At 45.7% G+C, this 17,021-nt stretch overlaps 1 protein-coding gene across 1 annotated transcript in view; it reads right to left on the bottom strand.

The window, feature by feature from the left end:
* Positions 1-17,021, bottom strand: part of LOC119388262 (anoctamin-8) — a 113,881-nt gene that overhangs the window by 43,364 nt on the left and 53,496 nt on the right. The window contains exon 10 of the mRNA XM_037655937.2: positions 1,880-1,935. Coding sequence (XP_037511865.1) covers positions 1,880-1,935 — 56 coding nt within the window. The remainder of the gene's footprint in view (positions 1-1,879; positions 1,936-17,021) is intronic.

Genomic DNA, 17,021 nt, shown 5'->3' with positions numbered 1-17,021 from the left:
CTTTTGGCTAGATGCTCGGGTGTATATGGTCTCGTTTGTTCTCGTGTGAGTGCCACGATGTTCTTGAGTGAATGCCCGTATGTTCTTGACTGAGAGGCAGGATGTCTCGTTTTAGTGCTCGGATAACAGTGCTCGCTTTTGGATGAAGGTCCCTTGAAGTCTGCCAACAATGGGAGCTAAAAGCATTTCATGCTTAAAAATGGAAGAGGGCCTGTGAAATCTTAGCACACCATGTGGCAGTGCATCCCTGTGCCATGGATTGTTTCGCATGCACGGTTGTTTCGCTCGAAGCACAGTTCAGAGCGCTGCAATACGGCAGCGCATGAGCACATGCACGTGGCTTTATTTCATATTTTGTGTCCTTTTTTTATATGCCAGAAAGAATTACCATGCCACATGTGCGTTGCCACAAAAAATTTGATTGGTTGTTTTGGAATGGCCTCTACAATGTAATGAAATGCACTTGGCCCTAAAGTGAATACTGAAGAATTTACATAATTGATCTTAGTGAACTAACTAATTAAGCATAATGTAAAAAAGTATACCAACGAGCACCACATGACAACAAACTATATATTGTTGGTTTCATTATGTTGCGGTTAACGACTTTCTTTTTTTTAAATCCTTGGTTCTAGTTGTGTGAAACACCTTGTAATATAAGTTGGTGCACTTGTTTCTTCATTCTTCTTTCTATTATTAATAATATTATTTTAAAGCAACTGCTACTGTGTTTATTCTGTGGGCGTATGCTTATTCTCACCAGCAGTTCAGGTTTCCACGCTGTAGATATATACAGATATATACATGTGCATACATAACGTGCAATTACATATGTACTATGATCAAGTTTTGTACAAAAGTTCTAAAGCTCATTCCTTCTTCTAAAACAGGGGTCTCAAACTCACCTCAGCTAGCGGGCAGCAGTCCTGAAATTTAGTCGCACAGGAGCAGTGAATATGGTGGTAGCAGAGAGAAATTGAACACTATGTCACCTAACATTGACATTTAAAAGAAGGCCGTTCCCATATCCCATATATGGGTCATTTCTGAAAGCAAATTTGATGTCAGGTATCAAAAAACATACCGATACTGATTTTTCCACAATGACTAAAATCTGGACACAGGTTCTGAAATACAAATTTTTCGTTCCACGGTGATGATAACTCATAGTTACCGCATGGGGTACCTCAGAAAAAAAATATACTTGAGACCAAGTCCCGTCTCTGTAGCTTGCCCAAACAAAGTGCTATTATTTGCAATAGGTGAGAAAATAATGCGAGTACTATTAAGCCCAGTAACAAAGCTTTATTCTGTGTGAAGCCGTGGGCTGGTAGCAAAGAGGCCACATGCAGCCCACGGGCTGCGTGTTTGAGACCCCTGTTTTAGAACATCATCACCACTATTCATCATCATCATCACAACATCAGAACAGCATCATTATTATAAGAATGATACACAGTTACTTAACTTTATATGCTCCTCAGCAAATATATTATCTCTTAATGCTACTTCACTTGAAGTCAAATCTCTGTCTGTTTCATTAATCTGATAATGCATTCCCACACACAGTAATAACAATGATTTAATACAATAATTTACGATTACTATAACAGTATTCCATAAAACCTTGGTTTTTTAGCACCATCGCAGGAACTGACATGCCTTTGCTAAGTTCCATGTCCATCAATGTTTTTCTTGTGGGGAGTCTATTTAATTTAGAAAAATAAGATATAGGATATGCATCAATGTTGACATGCCTTGTATAAACTATTCACAAATGGACAAACACATGCATCAAGCAAGCATGCAAAGAGTGCAAAATAGGCACGTGGAAATGCATGCAAAGGAATTAACGTTGACCAGTCTGGCTTCAACTGACCACTGCAATTTTTATAATCAGCTGATCCTCGTAGTCCTGATCCAGCCTATAGTTTTCTGCAATGTCAAAACAAAAAAGTGGCATCTTATATTCAGAGAAAAAGCACCAAGTGACTCCAATAAAAAAATAATGATAATTAGCTGAAGACATGCTCTGCTACAATATGATTGAGCTGACAAACATGCATTAACATGGCTGTTAAGTGCAGCTATCACAGTCTTCGCAACAATACACTGACTAAAACTAAGAAGGTTAACAAGCCACAGCATAAGCATTCTTGTAAGCCCGAGGTAATCTGTTACCTTATGCTCCTCCGAAAGAGAAATTGAGCGATGGCCTTTATGCAAAGTCACGCTATTTGTAGCAGCTCAGATCACCACCACGTGCGTTCAAAAACAAATTAACACCTTGCTGCTGATGGAATAATTACACACTTTACACTACAAAATCATTTATTCGGCCCTCGTTAATTTGGACATTCGGTTAATTCGGACACACCATCTGGTCCCCTCAAAAATGTACATAAGCTTTGGGATGAAGCTCTTGTTAACTTGGACGTATTTGTTCGGACAGTTCATGGAGCTCAGAGGCAGGTGAGGCACAGAAGATGGGTAGTACTTGTTCAAAGCAATGGGGCTGAATTTCCCAAAGCATTGTGGCTTAGGGACAGTGAAGCCAAATAGACTTTAATACTTTCCTGTCAGCGGGAATATAGGCCAATTTTGGGTACTCTAGTAAACATTTTTTCTACTGCCACAGATACTATAATATATGGTATGAACTTGTAGAACACGGAATGCGCTTTCTAATGGTATTATATTGCTACATGTGGGCTGCCAAAATGGATATTGTTGACGCGCGTGTGCGCGAGACGAAGAGGACGAAGGTCGCTCGCTGCTCGAGCTCAGAGCCGAACTGGTCAGTGCTGCAACCGCTCTTGAAAATATATCTTGTAAATAGCCTACCGTGCAAGCGACTCGTCACTCGCGTAACAATATTTAAGCAAATATTTCTAAAGAATTTTCCGGAAAAAAAATTTAATAGGAAAATTTTTGACAAAAACGAGAACATCCTGTAAAAACATCAATGGTGTTTTGCACCAACTGAAAGCAAAGAAAAAATTCGAAATATACATTTTAACCAAAAATGCCATATACAATATCTCTGCGAATATAAGCATTCTATCTCTAGTTGTTATACAGATACAAAAGAAAACGTTAGCCCAAGTGGCTATCGTGTCACCGCGCAATACAGCTATGTGATGCGGTGCAGCACAGGTTTGCGCAGCGTGTTTCGCAGAAAACATTCATTTTCTCTGTTACTTTTTGCTCAAGAGTATGCATTCATGCATATTAATTAGTTGTGCTGCACATCTCGGCGATTATTTCTCAGGTAAAGAAGAGCATGAAGAAATCAACGGCTCCGACGAAACGCCGCGTGGCACTACGGAGCGCAATGCCGAGGTCCACTCTGGGTCGTTTTCACGCGCTGAACTCCACACGTTCAGCAGCCGCCGGCAAGTGGTCCCGCCCAAACGATGCTGATACCTCGCAGATAAGAACTGTGACCTTTAGAACACGCCAGATATCTTTCGAACGGAGCACAGCAGCGACAACTCAGTTTGGAGATCAAAACGACAATTACCGGCGGATACCTGTCGACATTCCGCGGCTGCTTGACGCCCTTTCAGTGTCTGTGCTGAAGGCCAATGCGTCAAAATCATCTTCCGAGTCTACGCTGCTGCCAACATAAAAAAAGATTGTGACTCAGACTCGCCGGAATCCACCTAAATTTGCCGTTTCCGAGAGGCAGGGGTGCGCAATGTCGACACCTCTCCGTGGCGGAAAGAATAAATGAATAAAGGAAACTGGAAAAACAGCTCTGTTTTATACGATGGAGGATGTCAGCTGTCCATAAGCGCTCCTAGCACGGCAAAATTTTAAGTTCAAAACCATCGATAGCGGGCTATCGATGTGCATAGGTGCGAACAGGAAAGTGTTAAGCAGGTATGACTAACCAAGAGGAGGTTATCTGATTGGTGGCTAAAATCAAGGCAGGAGTGAAATTTAGCCGTTTACAACATAGGGTTTGTACTTCATTATGTACACAGTGTGTCTACTAAATTTCAAGACTGGTTTCAAAAAATAATGGAGAAGAGATTGGCCCTGATTGGCTGTTAATCTTCTATATATGACCCTCCTTTTTGAACACAAGCAATTGTACGGCTGTAGTTTCTGGATTCCTTTCTGGAAGTCCTCTTGCCCAACACTGTTGAGATCCTTCATCAACGGCCTTTGGACGTCCGAAATTAAGACAAAATATTTTCCTTTCAGCGTCATTTTGACTTTTGGAAACAGAAAATAGTCCGTTGGAGCAAGGTCAGGTGAATAGGGCGAATGGTTGAAACACGTCACCTGTTCTTTTGCTAAAAATGCTTGTACTTCAACTGCTCTGTGGCACGGTGCGTTGTCGTGCAACAAGAACCAGTCATGCGAATGAACCATTGTCAGCCAGACCCATGGCATCCTCTGCAGCAAGCGTGCTAAAATGTCCCTGTGCATTGTAGTATTCACAGTTTGTCCTTCAGGAATGAATTCTTTATGCACAACACCTTGCCAGCGAAAAAACACCACAAGCGACTTCACACGCGACTTCTGGATGCGAAGTTTTTTTGGTCGTGGGGAAATCTTCCTCACCCATGCTCCTGATTGTCTCATTGTAGCAGGATCATATGCATGGAAGAGTTATTCAACATCAGTTATAATTATTTAAACCATTCTGGGTTATTTTCGGCCAGTTTCGACGAAGATACCCAGTGTTCTTTTTGCTCTGCTGTCAGAGCACCTTAACGCCCACTCTCTGCTCCCCTTTGCTATCCATGACGAACAAATGAAACAATGTTCACTGAAATCACTGTAACTCATAAAATTGGAACCACAACTTCGTGAATTCTTCACACAATGCACAGCACACTCACCTCTGAAAGCTACAAACAATAACCACTGGGTGGCTCTATCAACTATTTTGCATTGTTGCCAGTCTCGAAACTTAGTAGACACTGTGTATTATTGCTAGGGGACGTAAACCCTGTATGTGTTATGCCCAAATAAAGTTTACTTTATTTAAAAAAAAAAAAAAAGCTGCCACCCGATCAAAAGGGTATGGCCTTGTACATCCATAGGTTCATTCATTGACGCGAACCATGCGGTAACATGCTTATTTGCATTCATCACCATGTGTGACACTGCGTTGGTCGCGGGCCTTCAGAAAAGTGTGTTCACCATCCACTATCACGTTGGCGACCAAGGCAGTGCAGCAGACTATACAGTTGAACCTGGATGTAATGAAATTAACGATTGTCGGCAATATTTTATCTGTAGCAAAGCCTTGGAGATGAGTAATGGGTTGTGCTCTCTAGCGCCTTCTAGTGGGTTGTCTTCTTTGGCTCTTCCCACTCGCGCTGTGAGTCCGTGTTTTGCCTTGACTGTCGCCATTGCGCATCGTCGCCGAGTGCCGTCAAATAAACACCTCAACAAATTGGTGGAGACTGCTGTGCTCCCATTCGATGCCCCTGAAGCTTAGATCCTGTATTCTACCAACTACCATGACTCAAGACGCTGCTCAGCAAATGCCTCCTCCCACTCCGACCACATGTCCCTGTGTCCCTCGTATACGCGATCCACCTATCTTCACTGGCGCCAATGGCACCGACGTGGAGGACTGTCTCGCAATTTAGGAGCGTGTCAGCATACCCAATAAAACGCGACGAAGAGCTTGCTGGTTTGGCGGCCATACCTGAACAGGCCACGCTGCTGGCAGAAGTGAAGTCATTCGTGCGCGAGGAAATCGCACACCGGTTCTCTCTCCTGGCCTTCGCCCACCCGTCGCACATTCAACAGTCGTCGATCACCCTTCTTCCTCCCCTCCACTGAGCGATTGAGCAGGAAATTGCAGAGGTCATACCTGAGTACCACAAGCAATTTCCGGCTCCTGCGCCCCAGAGTTACGCTCAAGTTGTCGCCAGCACGCCCCAAGTAATTCCTGCAGCTGCCCCACTGAGTTACGACGCTTCGAAGCGTCTGAACCAGCTACATATGCTGACGCCATCCCTCGGCCCTGACTGCAGCCCACCATGCAGTCATTTCAGCAGCCGAGCCGTCAATCGCGTCCTGCGACATGGGTGGGACCTGCCCTGGCGAACCGATGGCGCACACTCGACAATCAGCCCATCTGCTTTGGATGCGGTTACGCCGGTCACGTGGCACGTTATTGCCATCGCGTGCAGCTGCCTTGAGTCATGACACCTGTCACCAGCCAGTCCAGCCGTCCATTCTACGACCCGCCTCCGCCTATGTCACCGACGTCACGCCCAGCTCCATCTACTCGCTGCCCTCCGTCTCCACGACGTCGCTCACTGTCACCCATGCGGCCACGTTCAGCCGCACGAGAGAAGGAAAACTAGTCGTCGCAGTCCACGAGGCAAGGGCTGCGACGCTATCGAACTGTGAAAGCCCTCAGCGAAGTCCATCGAATGCAATAGACGTGTTTGTGGACGGTGTTCGTGCATCTGCCCTAATCGACACTGGAGCCGCCATATCCGTGATGGACGGAAAACTTTGCCGCTTACTCCGAATAGTGACGACGCCACTTTCTGGGATGTCCCTCCGTACCGCCAGCTCCCAGAGTATTCATCCTACAGCAGTATGCACTGCTCGCGTCGTCATTCAGGACGTTCTGTACGACGTCGAGTTTATCATAATTGCTGCATGCTCTCACGACATCATCCTGATATGGGACTTTCTCTCCTGCCACGACGCCGTAATTCATTGCGCACCAGCTGAAATTGAACTCTCCCCGTTCTCACATTTGACGCCGGCAGACAGTCCATCGGCATTCAGCAAGATCCTCATCAAAGACTATACGAAAGTGCCTCCCAACTCATCAACGGCTGTGTCGGTCTACTGCGCCGGTCTCTCCGACATCATTGCACTCCTTTCGTCATCTGACCGCGTTTGCACAAGGAAAGAGTTGCTGGTACCTTTCGCGACCGTGCAAGTCGCGAAAGGTACCAGCCCCATTGCCAGCATCCTTCCCGGCTCACCCTAGCATACTGTTCCCAGCTCACACTGCGTAATATGTTCTTTCACATGGAAAATCTATTAATAATAATTTAATATCTGGGGTTTAACGTTACAAAACCACGATATGATTATGAGAAATGCCGTAGTGGAGGGATCCGGAAATTTCGACCACCTGTGGTTCTTTAACGTGCACCTAAATCTAAGTACACAGGTCTCAAACATTTTTGCCTCCATCGAAAATGCAGCCGCCGCGGCCGGGATTTGATCCCGCGACCTTCGGTTCAACAGTCGAGCGCCATAACCACTAGACCACTGTGGCGGGGCAATGTCTCAGCAGAGTGGAACCCGTCGAAGGCGCACGAGTTCTGGACGCACACCCTATGATTCGCACTGTACCAGTTCCCGTACCATCAGTGCTGTTGCCACGTCTGATTCGTCACCCGCTGATGTATTTGGTCCCTCCATTGCTGACAACCTTACGTCGGTCCAGCATTCCCAGCTTCTGTGCCTGTTTGCAGAATTTCGTTCTTCTGGCGCCCAACCACCACTGCGGCAACATCCATATCACGTGTCTCCCACAGAACGTCAAGTAATTAATGAGCAAGTCGATGATATGCTTCAGCGCGATGTAATTCGACCCTCGGACAGCCCATGGGCGTCTCCTGTTGTTCTTGTTGCGAAGAAGGACGGTTCTGTGCGGTTCTGTGTGGACTACCTACGGCACAACAAGATCACCTGCAAGGATGTTTATTCACTGCTGCGAATCAACAATGAGATTGACAGCCTCCAAGGAGCAGAACTTTTTTCATCCCTCGATTTGCGCTCGGGGTACTGGCAAGTAAGTACCCATGGCTGATGACGCTCGACCGAAGACAGCCTTTGTCACACCCGACGGCTTGTACGAGTTCAACGTCATGCCATTTTGTGTGTGTAGTGCGCCCGCGACCTTCGAGCGCATGATGGACACCGTTCTGCGCAACTTGAAATGGCACACGTGCTTGTGTTACCTGGATGACGTCGTCGTTTTTGCTCCGGACTCCTCCACGCACCTCCAACGTCTGCAGCATGTTTTAACACGTTTGAGCAACGCCGGCCTCCAACTGAATCTGAAGAAGTGCCGATCTGCAGCATGGCAGCTGACAATCCTAGGCTACGTCATGTCCAAGAACGGAATCCTTCCCGATCCGGCCAAGCTTCGGGCCGTGGCCAAATTTCCCAGACCTACGTCCGTCAAAGAACTGCACAGTTTCGTAGGACTGTGTTCATACTTTTGACGCTTTATATGAAACTTTGCCACCATCATATCGTCGCTGACGAAACTCAGTGGAAGTAGCGGGCCCCTAAATTCGTGGTCGTCCATGTGCGACGACGTGTTCGCAAAGCGCCGTCGTTTGCCGTCGTCTCCTCCCATACTACGCCACTACGACCCTACGGCCCCAACGGAGGTACACACGGATGCCAGCGGTGTAGGCCTCGGCGCTGTCCTTGCGCAGCGCGTACGAGGCTTTCCCAAATAGGTCATGGGATACGCAAGCCGTACGCTTACTAGAGCCAAGACGAATTACACCGTCACGGAAAAAGAGTGCCTGGCAATCATCTGGGCCCTTACAAAGTTCCGACCTTATCTGTATGGTCGCCGATTTGATGTCGTCACCGACCATCATGCACTATGCTGGCTGTCGTCAGTGAAGGACCCCTCAGGTCGTCTTGCCCACTGGGCACTTCGCCTCCAAGACTACGACATTCGCAGGCTGTACCGCAAAGGATGCCAGCATGCTGACGCCGACGCCCTGTCGCGCTCCCCCTTGCCTGACGACAACGTCCCCTGCTCAGTATTTCACATTGCTGTTTGTTCCATCGACGTTCACACCATCGTTACCGAACAGCGCAAGAATAAATGGATCGCCTCGCTGATCGACTTGCTCACTGATCCGTCGGCAACACCATCTACTTGCACGTTGCGTCATCAAGCCCACCATTTCACCATTCGTGACGACCTACTGCACCGACGCAATTACAATGCCGACGGCCGCCAGTTGTTACCAGTGATACCCCGCAATCTGCGTTCTGAAATATGCCAGTCCTTCCACTCTGATCCGCAATGCACACACTCTGGGGTATCCAAAACTTACTACTGCATTTGACAACGATACTTCTAGCGAGGAATGTACTGCAACGTGCAGAAGTTCGTTCGCTCCTGCCTCGATTGCCAACGCTGAAAACCTTCAACGCACGTGTCGCCAGCCAGTCTACAACCCTTACCTTGTCCTAACCTTCCGTTCGGGCACGTGGGCATCGATTTGTATGGACCACTTCCTCTGACGTCGGCTGGTAACCACTAAACCATCGTCGCTGTTGACCATCTAACGCGATACACTGGAACCGCCGCCCTCCCAGCGGCTACAGCGTGTGATGTTGCCTCCTTCCTGCTACACCGATTCATACTGCGTCACGGTCCACCCCAGGAGCTCCTCAGCGATCGAGGCCGTGTCTTCTTGTCGGAAGTCGTCGAAGCCATTCTCAAAGAGTGCCATGCTGTTCATCGCAAAACTACTGCTTACCACCCGCAGACGAATGGCCTCACCGAACGCTTTAACTGCACGCTCGGCGACATGCTCTCAATGTACGTTGCTGCCGATCACACAAATTGGGATGCCATTCTGCCCTTCGTCACCTATGCCTATAACACCACCCCTCAGAGCACTACTGGTTTTTCCCCCTTCTTCTTATTGTACGGAAGGCACCCGTCGCACACCATAGACACGATACTTCTGTACAAGCTGGATCCATCTGAGTGTGCGCCTATTTCTGACACAGCCAGGCTTGCTGAAGAGTGTCACCAGCTTGCCAAGACCTTTACGACGCATGAACAAGAGCGGCAGAAGAGCATTCACGATGGCACCACCACTTCTGAGCCCACATTCCTCCCTGGAGCTCTCGTATGGCTCTCGGTCCCTATCACTGCAACTGGCCTCTCTTCAAAACTACTGCCGAAATACGAAGGCCCCTACCGTGCCATCAAGCGCACATCCCCAGTCAACTATGTGGTCGAACCCATCGAACCATCCTTGGACATGCGCCGTCGAGGGCGCGACATTGTCAACATGGAGCACCTCAAGGCCTACTATGACCCGCTCATAATGACACGTTGTTAGGTCGCCAGGCGGCTCCCTTTTCATACCCAGGGTAATTGTAGCGAAGCCTTGGAGATGAGTAATGGGTTGTGCTCTCTAGCCCCTTCCAGTGGGTCGTCCTCTTTAGCTCTTCCCGCTCGCGCTGTGAGTCCACGTTTTGCCTTGACTGTCGCCATTGGGCATTGTCGCCGAGTGCCGTCAAATAAACACCTCAACACATTAAAGACAGGTTTTTGTTACATGCAGTTTCACGTGAAAATCGGCAAGTATCATGGAAAACAAAACCAAAACAAGACGGGCATCACTTCGGAAGACCTCACCTCACATTTATTCAGAAGAAAAAAAGCTGTGTGATTTTGGCTTGTGTTTTCTTCATATATGACGACATCAAGCGATGCTCCAAGGAAGTTAATTCATGAAATGCAGCTTCATCATCCTGTGCACCAGCGGTACGACGCTAGACGTCCAACGCGTCCATCACTTCCTTCGTGGTAAGCGCGGCAAATAGCGTATCTTTCTCTAATGCACCTTCGTTGTGACCACGATCTTGCACCGTTTCAACAACTGCCACATCTGACATTTCTTCAGTACATACGGCGCCGTTGTCAGCAAACAAAAATATGCCAAGTTCGACATCGTCGAGCACTCCCCTGTTCGCACATAGCGTATCCCATGATTCGGTTACATCCACTGGATTCGCAGGCTCCTCTTCGTCGTCGCAGATTCCAGCTTCAACGACCTTATTTGGGCCTTGGCGAAGCAATTTGAAACCATCTAAGATGCAACTTCTTGCCACGACGTGGTAATCATCTCGACGGCTTGAGATATTTAACGGTTTGCCATTCAAAACGGATGCCCAGAAGTATCTTTTCTATCACACGATGGCAGTAGCAGCACTTGAAGCTGTTGATTATTCCCTGGTCCAGTGGCTGTATCAGGGATGTGCAATTGGGAGGAAAATATATCAACTTTATGTTTGAGAGCTGTAAGCCGTCAATGTGGTGCACAGAGAAATTGTCCAGGAGCAAACAGATTTGGTGCCTTGTCACTTGATGTTTTCGTTGAAGTCTTTCAACCAACCAGAAAAGATTGCCCGCGGCATCCACGCGTTTGAATTGGCCACATACTCTACCAAAATTTGCTTCGTTCCCTTGAAGCATTGGGGCCAGGCACTTTTCCCGATAACCAATGGGACCCGTTTGTCACTGCCATCGCTGTTGGCGCAAAGCAAAACCGTCCCGCTGAGTTTGCTTTCCTTGCCTCCGTGGCAGTCTTCTCCATTAAGCGCCAGTGTGCGATTAGGCAGCATCTGATAAAACAGAGCCGTTTCATCAGCATTATAAACGTCAGCTGCCTCGTAGCAGCTCAAAATGTCAGGCAGCTCCACGGCCACCCACGATGCACAAGCATCGCTGTCGGCAGAGGCTGACTCACCACTAATGATCTTCCCGATGACTCTGTTTTGGTTCTTAAATCCTTGCAGCCAACCATTGCTAGCTTTGAAGTCGTCGTGGCCCAAGATGCAAGCAAAATCCTTCGCTTTTTGTGGTAGGATGGTGCTACTTATGGGCACGTTTCGAGCACGTGTGTCCAAAAACCACGTAAGCACGGCTTTGTCCACATCGGTGTATATTAACAACTATCTCCTTTTTTTCTTCGAGCTTGTGCCCGACTCTACTGCACTGCGGGTGCTGTCTTTTGCACTCAAGATAGTTGACAGGGTGCCGGCAGAATGTTGAATTGCACAGCGACATCCTTCCTTCTTCTCGCCAGTGGTGACCGCATTGACAATCGACAGCTTGTCCTCAAAAGACAAAACCTTAGGCTTTCTCGCTGAACTTATTTTCGAAGCGAACAATCACTGTGAGAAACGCGCAATACACACTGCTGACGTTGACACTCGCATTAAGACTCACACGATGCAACGACAACAAAACACGCACAAGCCTAAAAAAGCTAACAAAATCAGGTATGCACAACAGCGACACCTGGTGTTTCGATTCGCAAGAGGAAAAAAAAAAGGGAAAAAAAACTCAGATCTGCCACAGAGCGGCGTTAGGGGAGCTAGCGGCTTTCATCATCATCATCACCGCGGCACACCGGATCGACTGCTCTGGCTCACTGTGCTCGCATGAGTTCCTCTGGCGATCGCCGCTTGCCTTTTTTTGAACAATTGCAAAAGTCATGCATTATTTATCCCAATTTTTGGCAGATCTACTGCTCAAAATATTGAATGATAAGCATGGAAAATTCGTTCAGCCAGGCCACAATGCCTTCGTTACATGGAGGTCAAAAATACATGTGCTTCTATGGGGATGGAGTTGGGGAATAAAAAAAATTCGTTAAATCCAGGAATTCATTAAATAGAGGTTCGTTACATCCAGGTTTAACTGTAGTCCTATACAACTTTGGAAGTCTGCAACATTTCCTTCACAAACGTGGATGCACACAAGCCTGCACCAATGGGCATACATTCCAAGTAGATGTCTCCAGCCGGACGGCCAGTTGGAGGACATTGGAAAACATTAGAGAGTGCATGAGCAGGACTATTTCTTTAGTCCCAGAGGCAATTGGCTGCCATGCTTCAGTCGTCTGGATGGCGCCTCTCTGTACTTCTTATGTTGTATCCGACTGCAGTTTCGTGTTTTACTCGGCACACGTGAACTGCATGGGCGCTATTGATAAACGTGTCGACAGCGACTGCAGTTTCGTATGCAGCGGCTCTGACAAACTGTAGTTTTGTTTTCACCACATGCCATCAGAACTGGGTAGTCGCCATTCCCAACTGCGCATCACCAAGCTAGCTTTCTCCCGTAGTAGCTGCGTTCAGAACTGTGTGGATGCTGCTAGTGACTGCGTCATTAGCGCGTTCTTCCACAGCCGGTGCCGCACTCAGAAACATCATTTTGACTCTGGTCAATGCGCATGCAATATCACAAAACTCAAACATGGCGTAAAATGGTGACAAAAAAAAGCTCTGTCCGCATGCTGGTGTAAAACTCGCCTGCAACACCAAAATGGACGAACGATTTGTTGCCGGCCGTATAGCCAATGAAAAAATTATCATCATGTGCATGTGGTGTTGGTGGTGGCAGTACGTGAAATGGGAGGGGTGGAGAGTGTGTTTCAGATGAACTAACACATGGGGGTCTCGCGCCATAGCCATATTGCGAAGGAAGTTGTGGGATGACGAGAACTGCGGATTTTACACAGCTCTAACACAAGATAAGAACAGGATTTGGTATTCATGCAGAAAATAAAAGTATGTTGATGTCACAGACCTTTGATTATTTTCACAATAGTCTCAATAATTCAACATTCTGTTAATTCGAAAGTTTTTCCAGTCCAGTGAAGTCCAAATTAACAAGCTTTTAATGTACTGATCTTTTCTGTAGGCTGGAATTCTGTTATGTTTTATGGTGGATCTGCACTTTTACATTAGGTCCGCCTTTCTATAACAAGTGCTGTCCTGTTCACTTATGCTTCCTTAATGCTTCCCTAGAACTGTAGAAATTTAAAATGGTTTTGTATAACTTTAATAAGAGCACCTTATTAACTGCTCATACACATGTACAGAAGAATGCATGGTATGACTTCTTTCATTTCAGTGCTCGTTTGAATAGAACTTATTTATATTAAAACCATGAGATAATGTTAGGCTTGTGCAAATACTAAATTTTATGTTCGAAGCGAATCCGAAGCAAACAGTGATTTAGTCGAATAATTTCGAATCAAATTTGAATAGTATATACCACATGTTATAAAGAAAAATGAGCATATTTGTCATGACCCAACTAACCTGCACAATATTTTTTTAAATTTCAAACAAGGCATGTGCAAATGTCATTCTTTTTGGTTCAAAGGAAGTGGAAGCAACTTTGAATAGTAGCAGGATTTGACTTTCGGTAGAATGCTAATGATAACCTGTAAAATATGTTACGTTTTAAAATTTACCATACTTAGAGCATACAAGCCAGTATAACGAGCTTTTAAACTTAAAAAATGATGAATCGATGTGGGGTAATATGTTCATTTAACCATGAAGTGGAGCTACCCAGCAGTGCGGATTTCCCCTGGAAAGGTGTATTTACGGTAGAGCACCCCTCAACTGCAGTGAAACTACCTTTACATGGAGGGTGGGGGTTCCATGAGGACTAACATACACCTATTCGTTCATTTCGAATGTTTCGAAATTTCCAATAATTTAAATTCCAATCGAAGCGAATTCGAATACCCTAATATTCGTTTGAATATTTGAAGTTGCCGAATATTCGTACAAGCCTAGATAATGTACATTGTGGAGGCAGCAACCTTTTTCAGGCATGCACGTTTTCTTTCTCACCGACAAGAAGCCCGTATAGTTTTTCAACTATGTAGAAATTTCAGAGCTCCTTAACCCCTTAACCATTTTATTTTTTTTATAAATTTTCTGCCAAAAAATATTTATTTTTTTTTTAGCATTGATTCGAATCTTTTGCTTCTAACAAGCATGTTTTGATTGAAGAAAAAAAATTCAAGCATATTTTAACTCAAATTACCATAACAAAGTTTACTGTCCCATGGCCTATTAGTGTCTTTCACGATTCGCGAAATAATGTCATCGCCGAGAAACTGGCGAATATAGCACGTCATCAAAGTAAACTTCGGTATCTGAATAATTAGCGCCTGGAGAGCTGTCCGATGATGAAAGGCTTCATTTACGCAACAATGCATGAACAGTGCACGCATCACCTTCAATGGACAACGTTTTCTAAACACAAGTCGTGAAAAAATGTGAAATGGCGGTTAAAATAAAAGAAACTGCCGAGCCAATGTTGCCATCTGTGAAGTGATGCACGAACTAGCCTGAAAACGAGCGAGTCTCGTTCAAACATTCACGGGGAAGTATTATCTCAAGCGGACGAGCCACACTCATCCAAAACATTTTGGGCACAGTTCAACAAGGACGAGCTGTGCCTATCCAAAACGGCTAAGGGGTTAGAGGGACACTAAAGTGAAACAATGAATCAGTTTAGATTGATAAATTGTACTCTGAGAACTCGAATATTTTTAATTTCACCATCACATGTTTATTAATAGAGGAGAAAATCAAGGTCAATATTTCATTTTCAAATTTCGCACCGAAATATCCGTGCATGACGTCGCAGATTTCAAAGTGTACTTTTCGTACTTTGGCGGCACCAGCTCAACGAAATATCTGGAAACTTGGTATGTTAAGTCTATGGTCCTCTATGAGGATGATGTGCTTTATTTTTACCAATTAGGAACTACGTCCAACCTAGTAGACGCTGTGAAAAATCAATGATGTCACGGTGTTTGGTGCAGGAATTTCAAGGTGGTGTCACCAGCCACATTTTCTTTTCTCGCATTTTCTTGCTTACTAAGCGTCTTCTAGTGGCAAGAGCGGCGTTTTCGATATTGCGAAATTATAATTTACTAATACACAAAAAGTAATTTTCCTCTCTAGTGTCCCTTTAATCTAAAGCCTGCTAATGTATTACTCAAACAGAAATTGCAATTTGGCCAAAAAGCCTCTGGCACAAAGCAGGAACCAATGCCTGAAATGCCAGGCATGCAATGGGTTAATCACAACCGAGTTCCTGGGGGGAATGAGAGAGGTTCTTCAGGGGTGCCCCCCTCCCCCTGGCACAATGAGAAAGCTCGCTGATAGGCATTTCCTTGTAGCCAGGAGGTGGCAAAGGATTTTCACAGCAATGACAACGAGCTACTATGACACCAACAAGCGCTTCTGACAACTAGGTGTGTCCAGATAAGATCGAACACGAGGTCCCGGTCACCATTCCCGATTCTGATGAAATTTACTGTAGGTCTAGGCATTACACCCAGAAGAACGGTTTCGCAGCTAGTTTTGCGAAAAAAAATTTTGTTCGCCTGAAAAAAAATATACCAATTTTGGCCGCAAAAAACGCTTTTCCGCCAATTTCGCGATTTCTGAATTTTGAGCGCACCTAGGGAAAAAACGGTGAACTTCTCCGTCACAATATTTATTCCTCTTAAAGAACAAGTGAAATACAATCTTATGAGTCTATTATTTTCCTTGCTTGTCGAAGCACTTTTGAAGAAAAAAATCACAAACTTGGCAAATCGCACAAAATACCTGTATTTCAGGAATTTATTGCTGCAAGAAAGTTAAAGTGAGGATAATAAAAATCGGTACATATTAACTTTCATACTTTCGCTCTCTTTTAAAGTAATTTGCATGGTTTCGTCGCACTCCGTTTCACTTGATAATTGGGCTGAAACGTACATGATTTACCAAAAACGCCGAACTTTGAAAATGATCTTCTCAAATAGGCCATTTTTATTTTTTTTTAAATCCCTCTGATTGAAGTCAAGGACGTCATCTACCATTGTGCAGAAAAAAACGTTGCATTATTTTGGTTGCTAACAAGTTATAATGTGTCAAATGTGACCGTGCCAGCCTAGCGGCCGCATCGTCCGTTATGGGCTGAAACTCGGATATAAGTTGCTAAAAATACTTGTACGTGACATAATCACAAAGCAGCAACTCCACACCAACAAATGCGCAGCCCGGTGTCAAGGTTCAGCAAGCTTTGTCTTGGGATCAGCCGCATGACAAACCCGCAGCAGCGGCCGCTCGATGCTGCGGGCACTCACATTACATGAGTGCCGCTTCGACTGCGGATGAGCCCTGCTCGCGCGCCAAACTACGCTCCGAGGACAAACGAGAGAAGGAATGCATCACTGTGAAAGTTAAAGGCTGTTAAGTGCCAACAAATGTCATAGTATGCAACGAAAACTCTGCCGGCAATTTCCCAGTGAGCGCCTTCAATACAGCACGGATGTATTTTTTTTCCCTGCTGTTATGCCCGAGGCCGCATAATATCGTGATAAACGCTCGACTTGCATTGAATATTCTTTCTGCGGACGCACAACAATACAGTA

This window comes from Rhipicephalus sanguineus, chromosome 3 (assembly GCF_013339695.2).
Source record: "Rhipicephalus sanguineus isolate Rsan-2018 chromosome 3, BIME_Rsan_1.4, whole genome shotgun sequence".
Lineage (NCBI taxonomy): Eukaryota > Metazoa > Arthropoda > Arachnida > Ixodida > Ixodidae > Rhipicephalus > Rhipicephalus sanguineus.
This window is presented reverse-complemented; position numbering and strand designations above follow the sequence as displayed.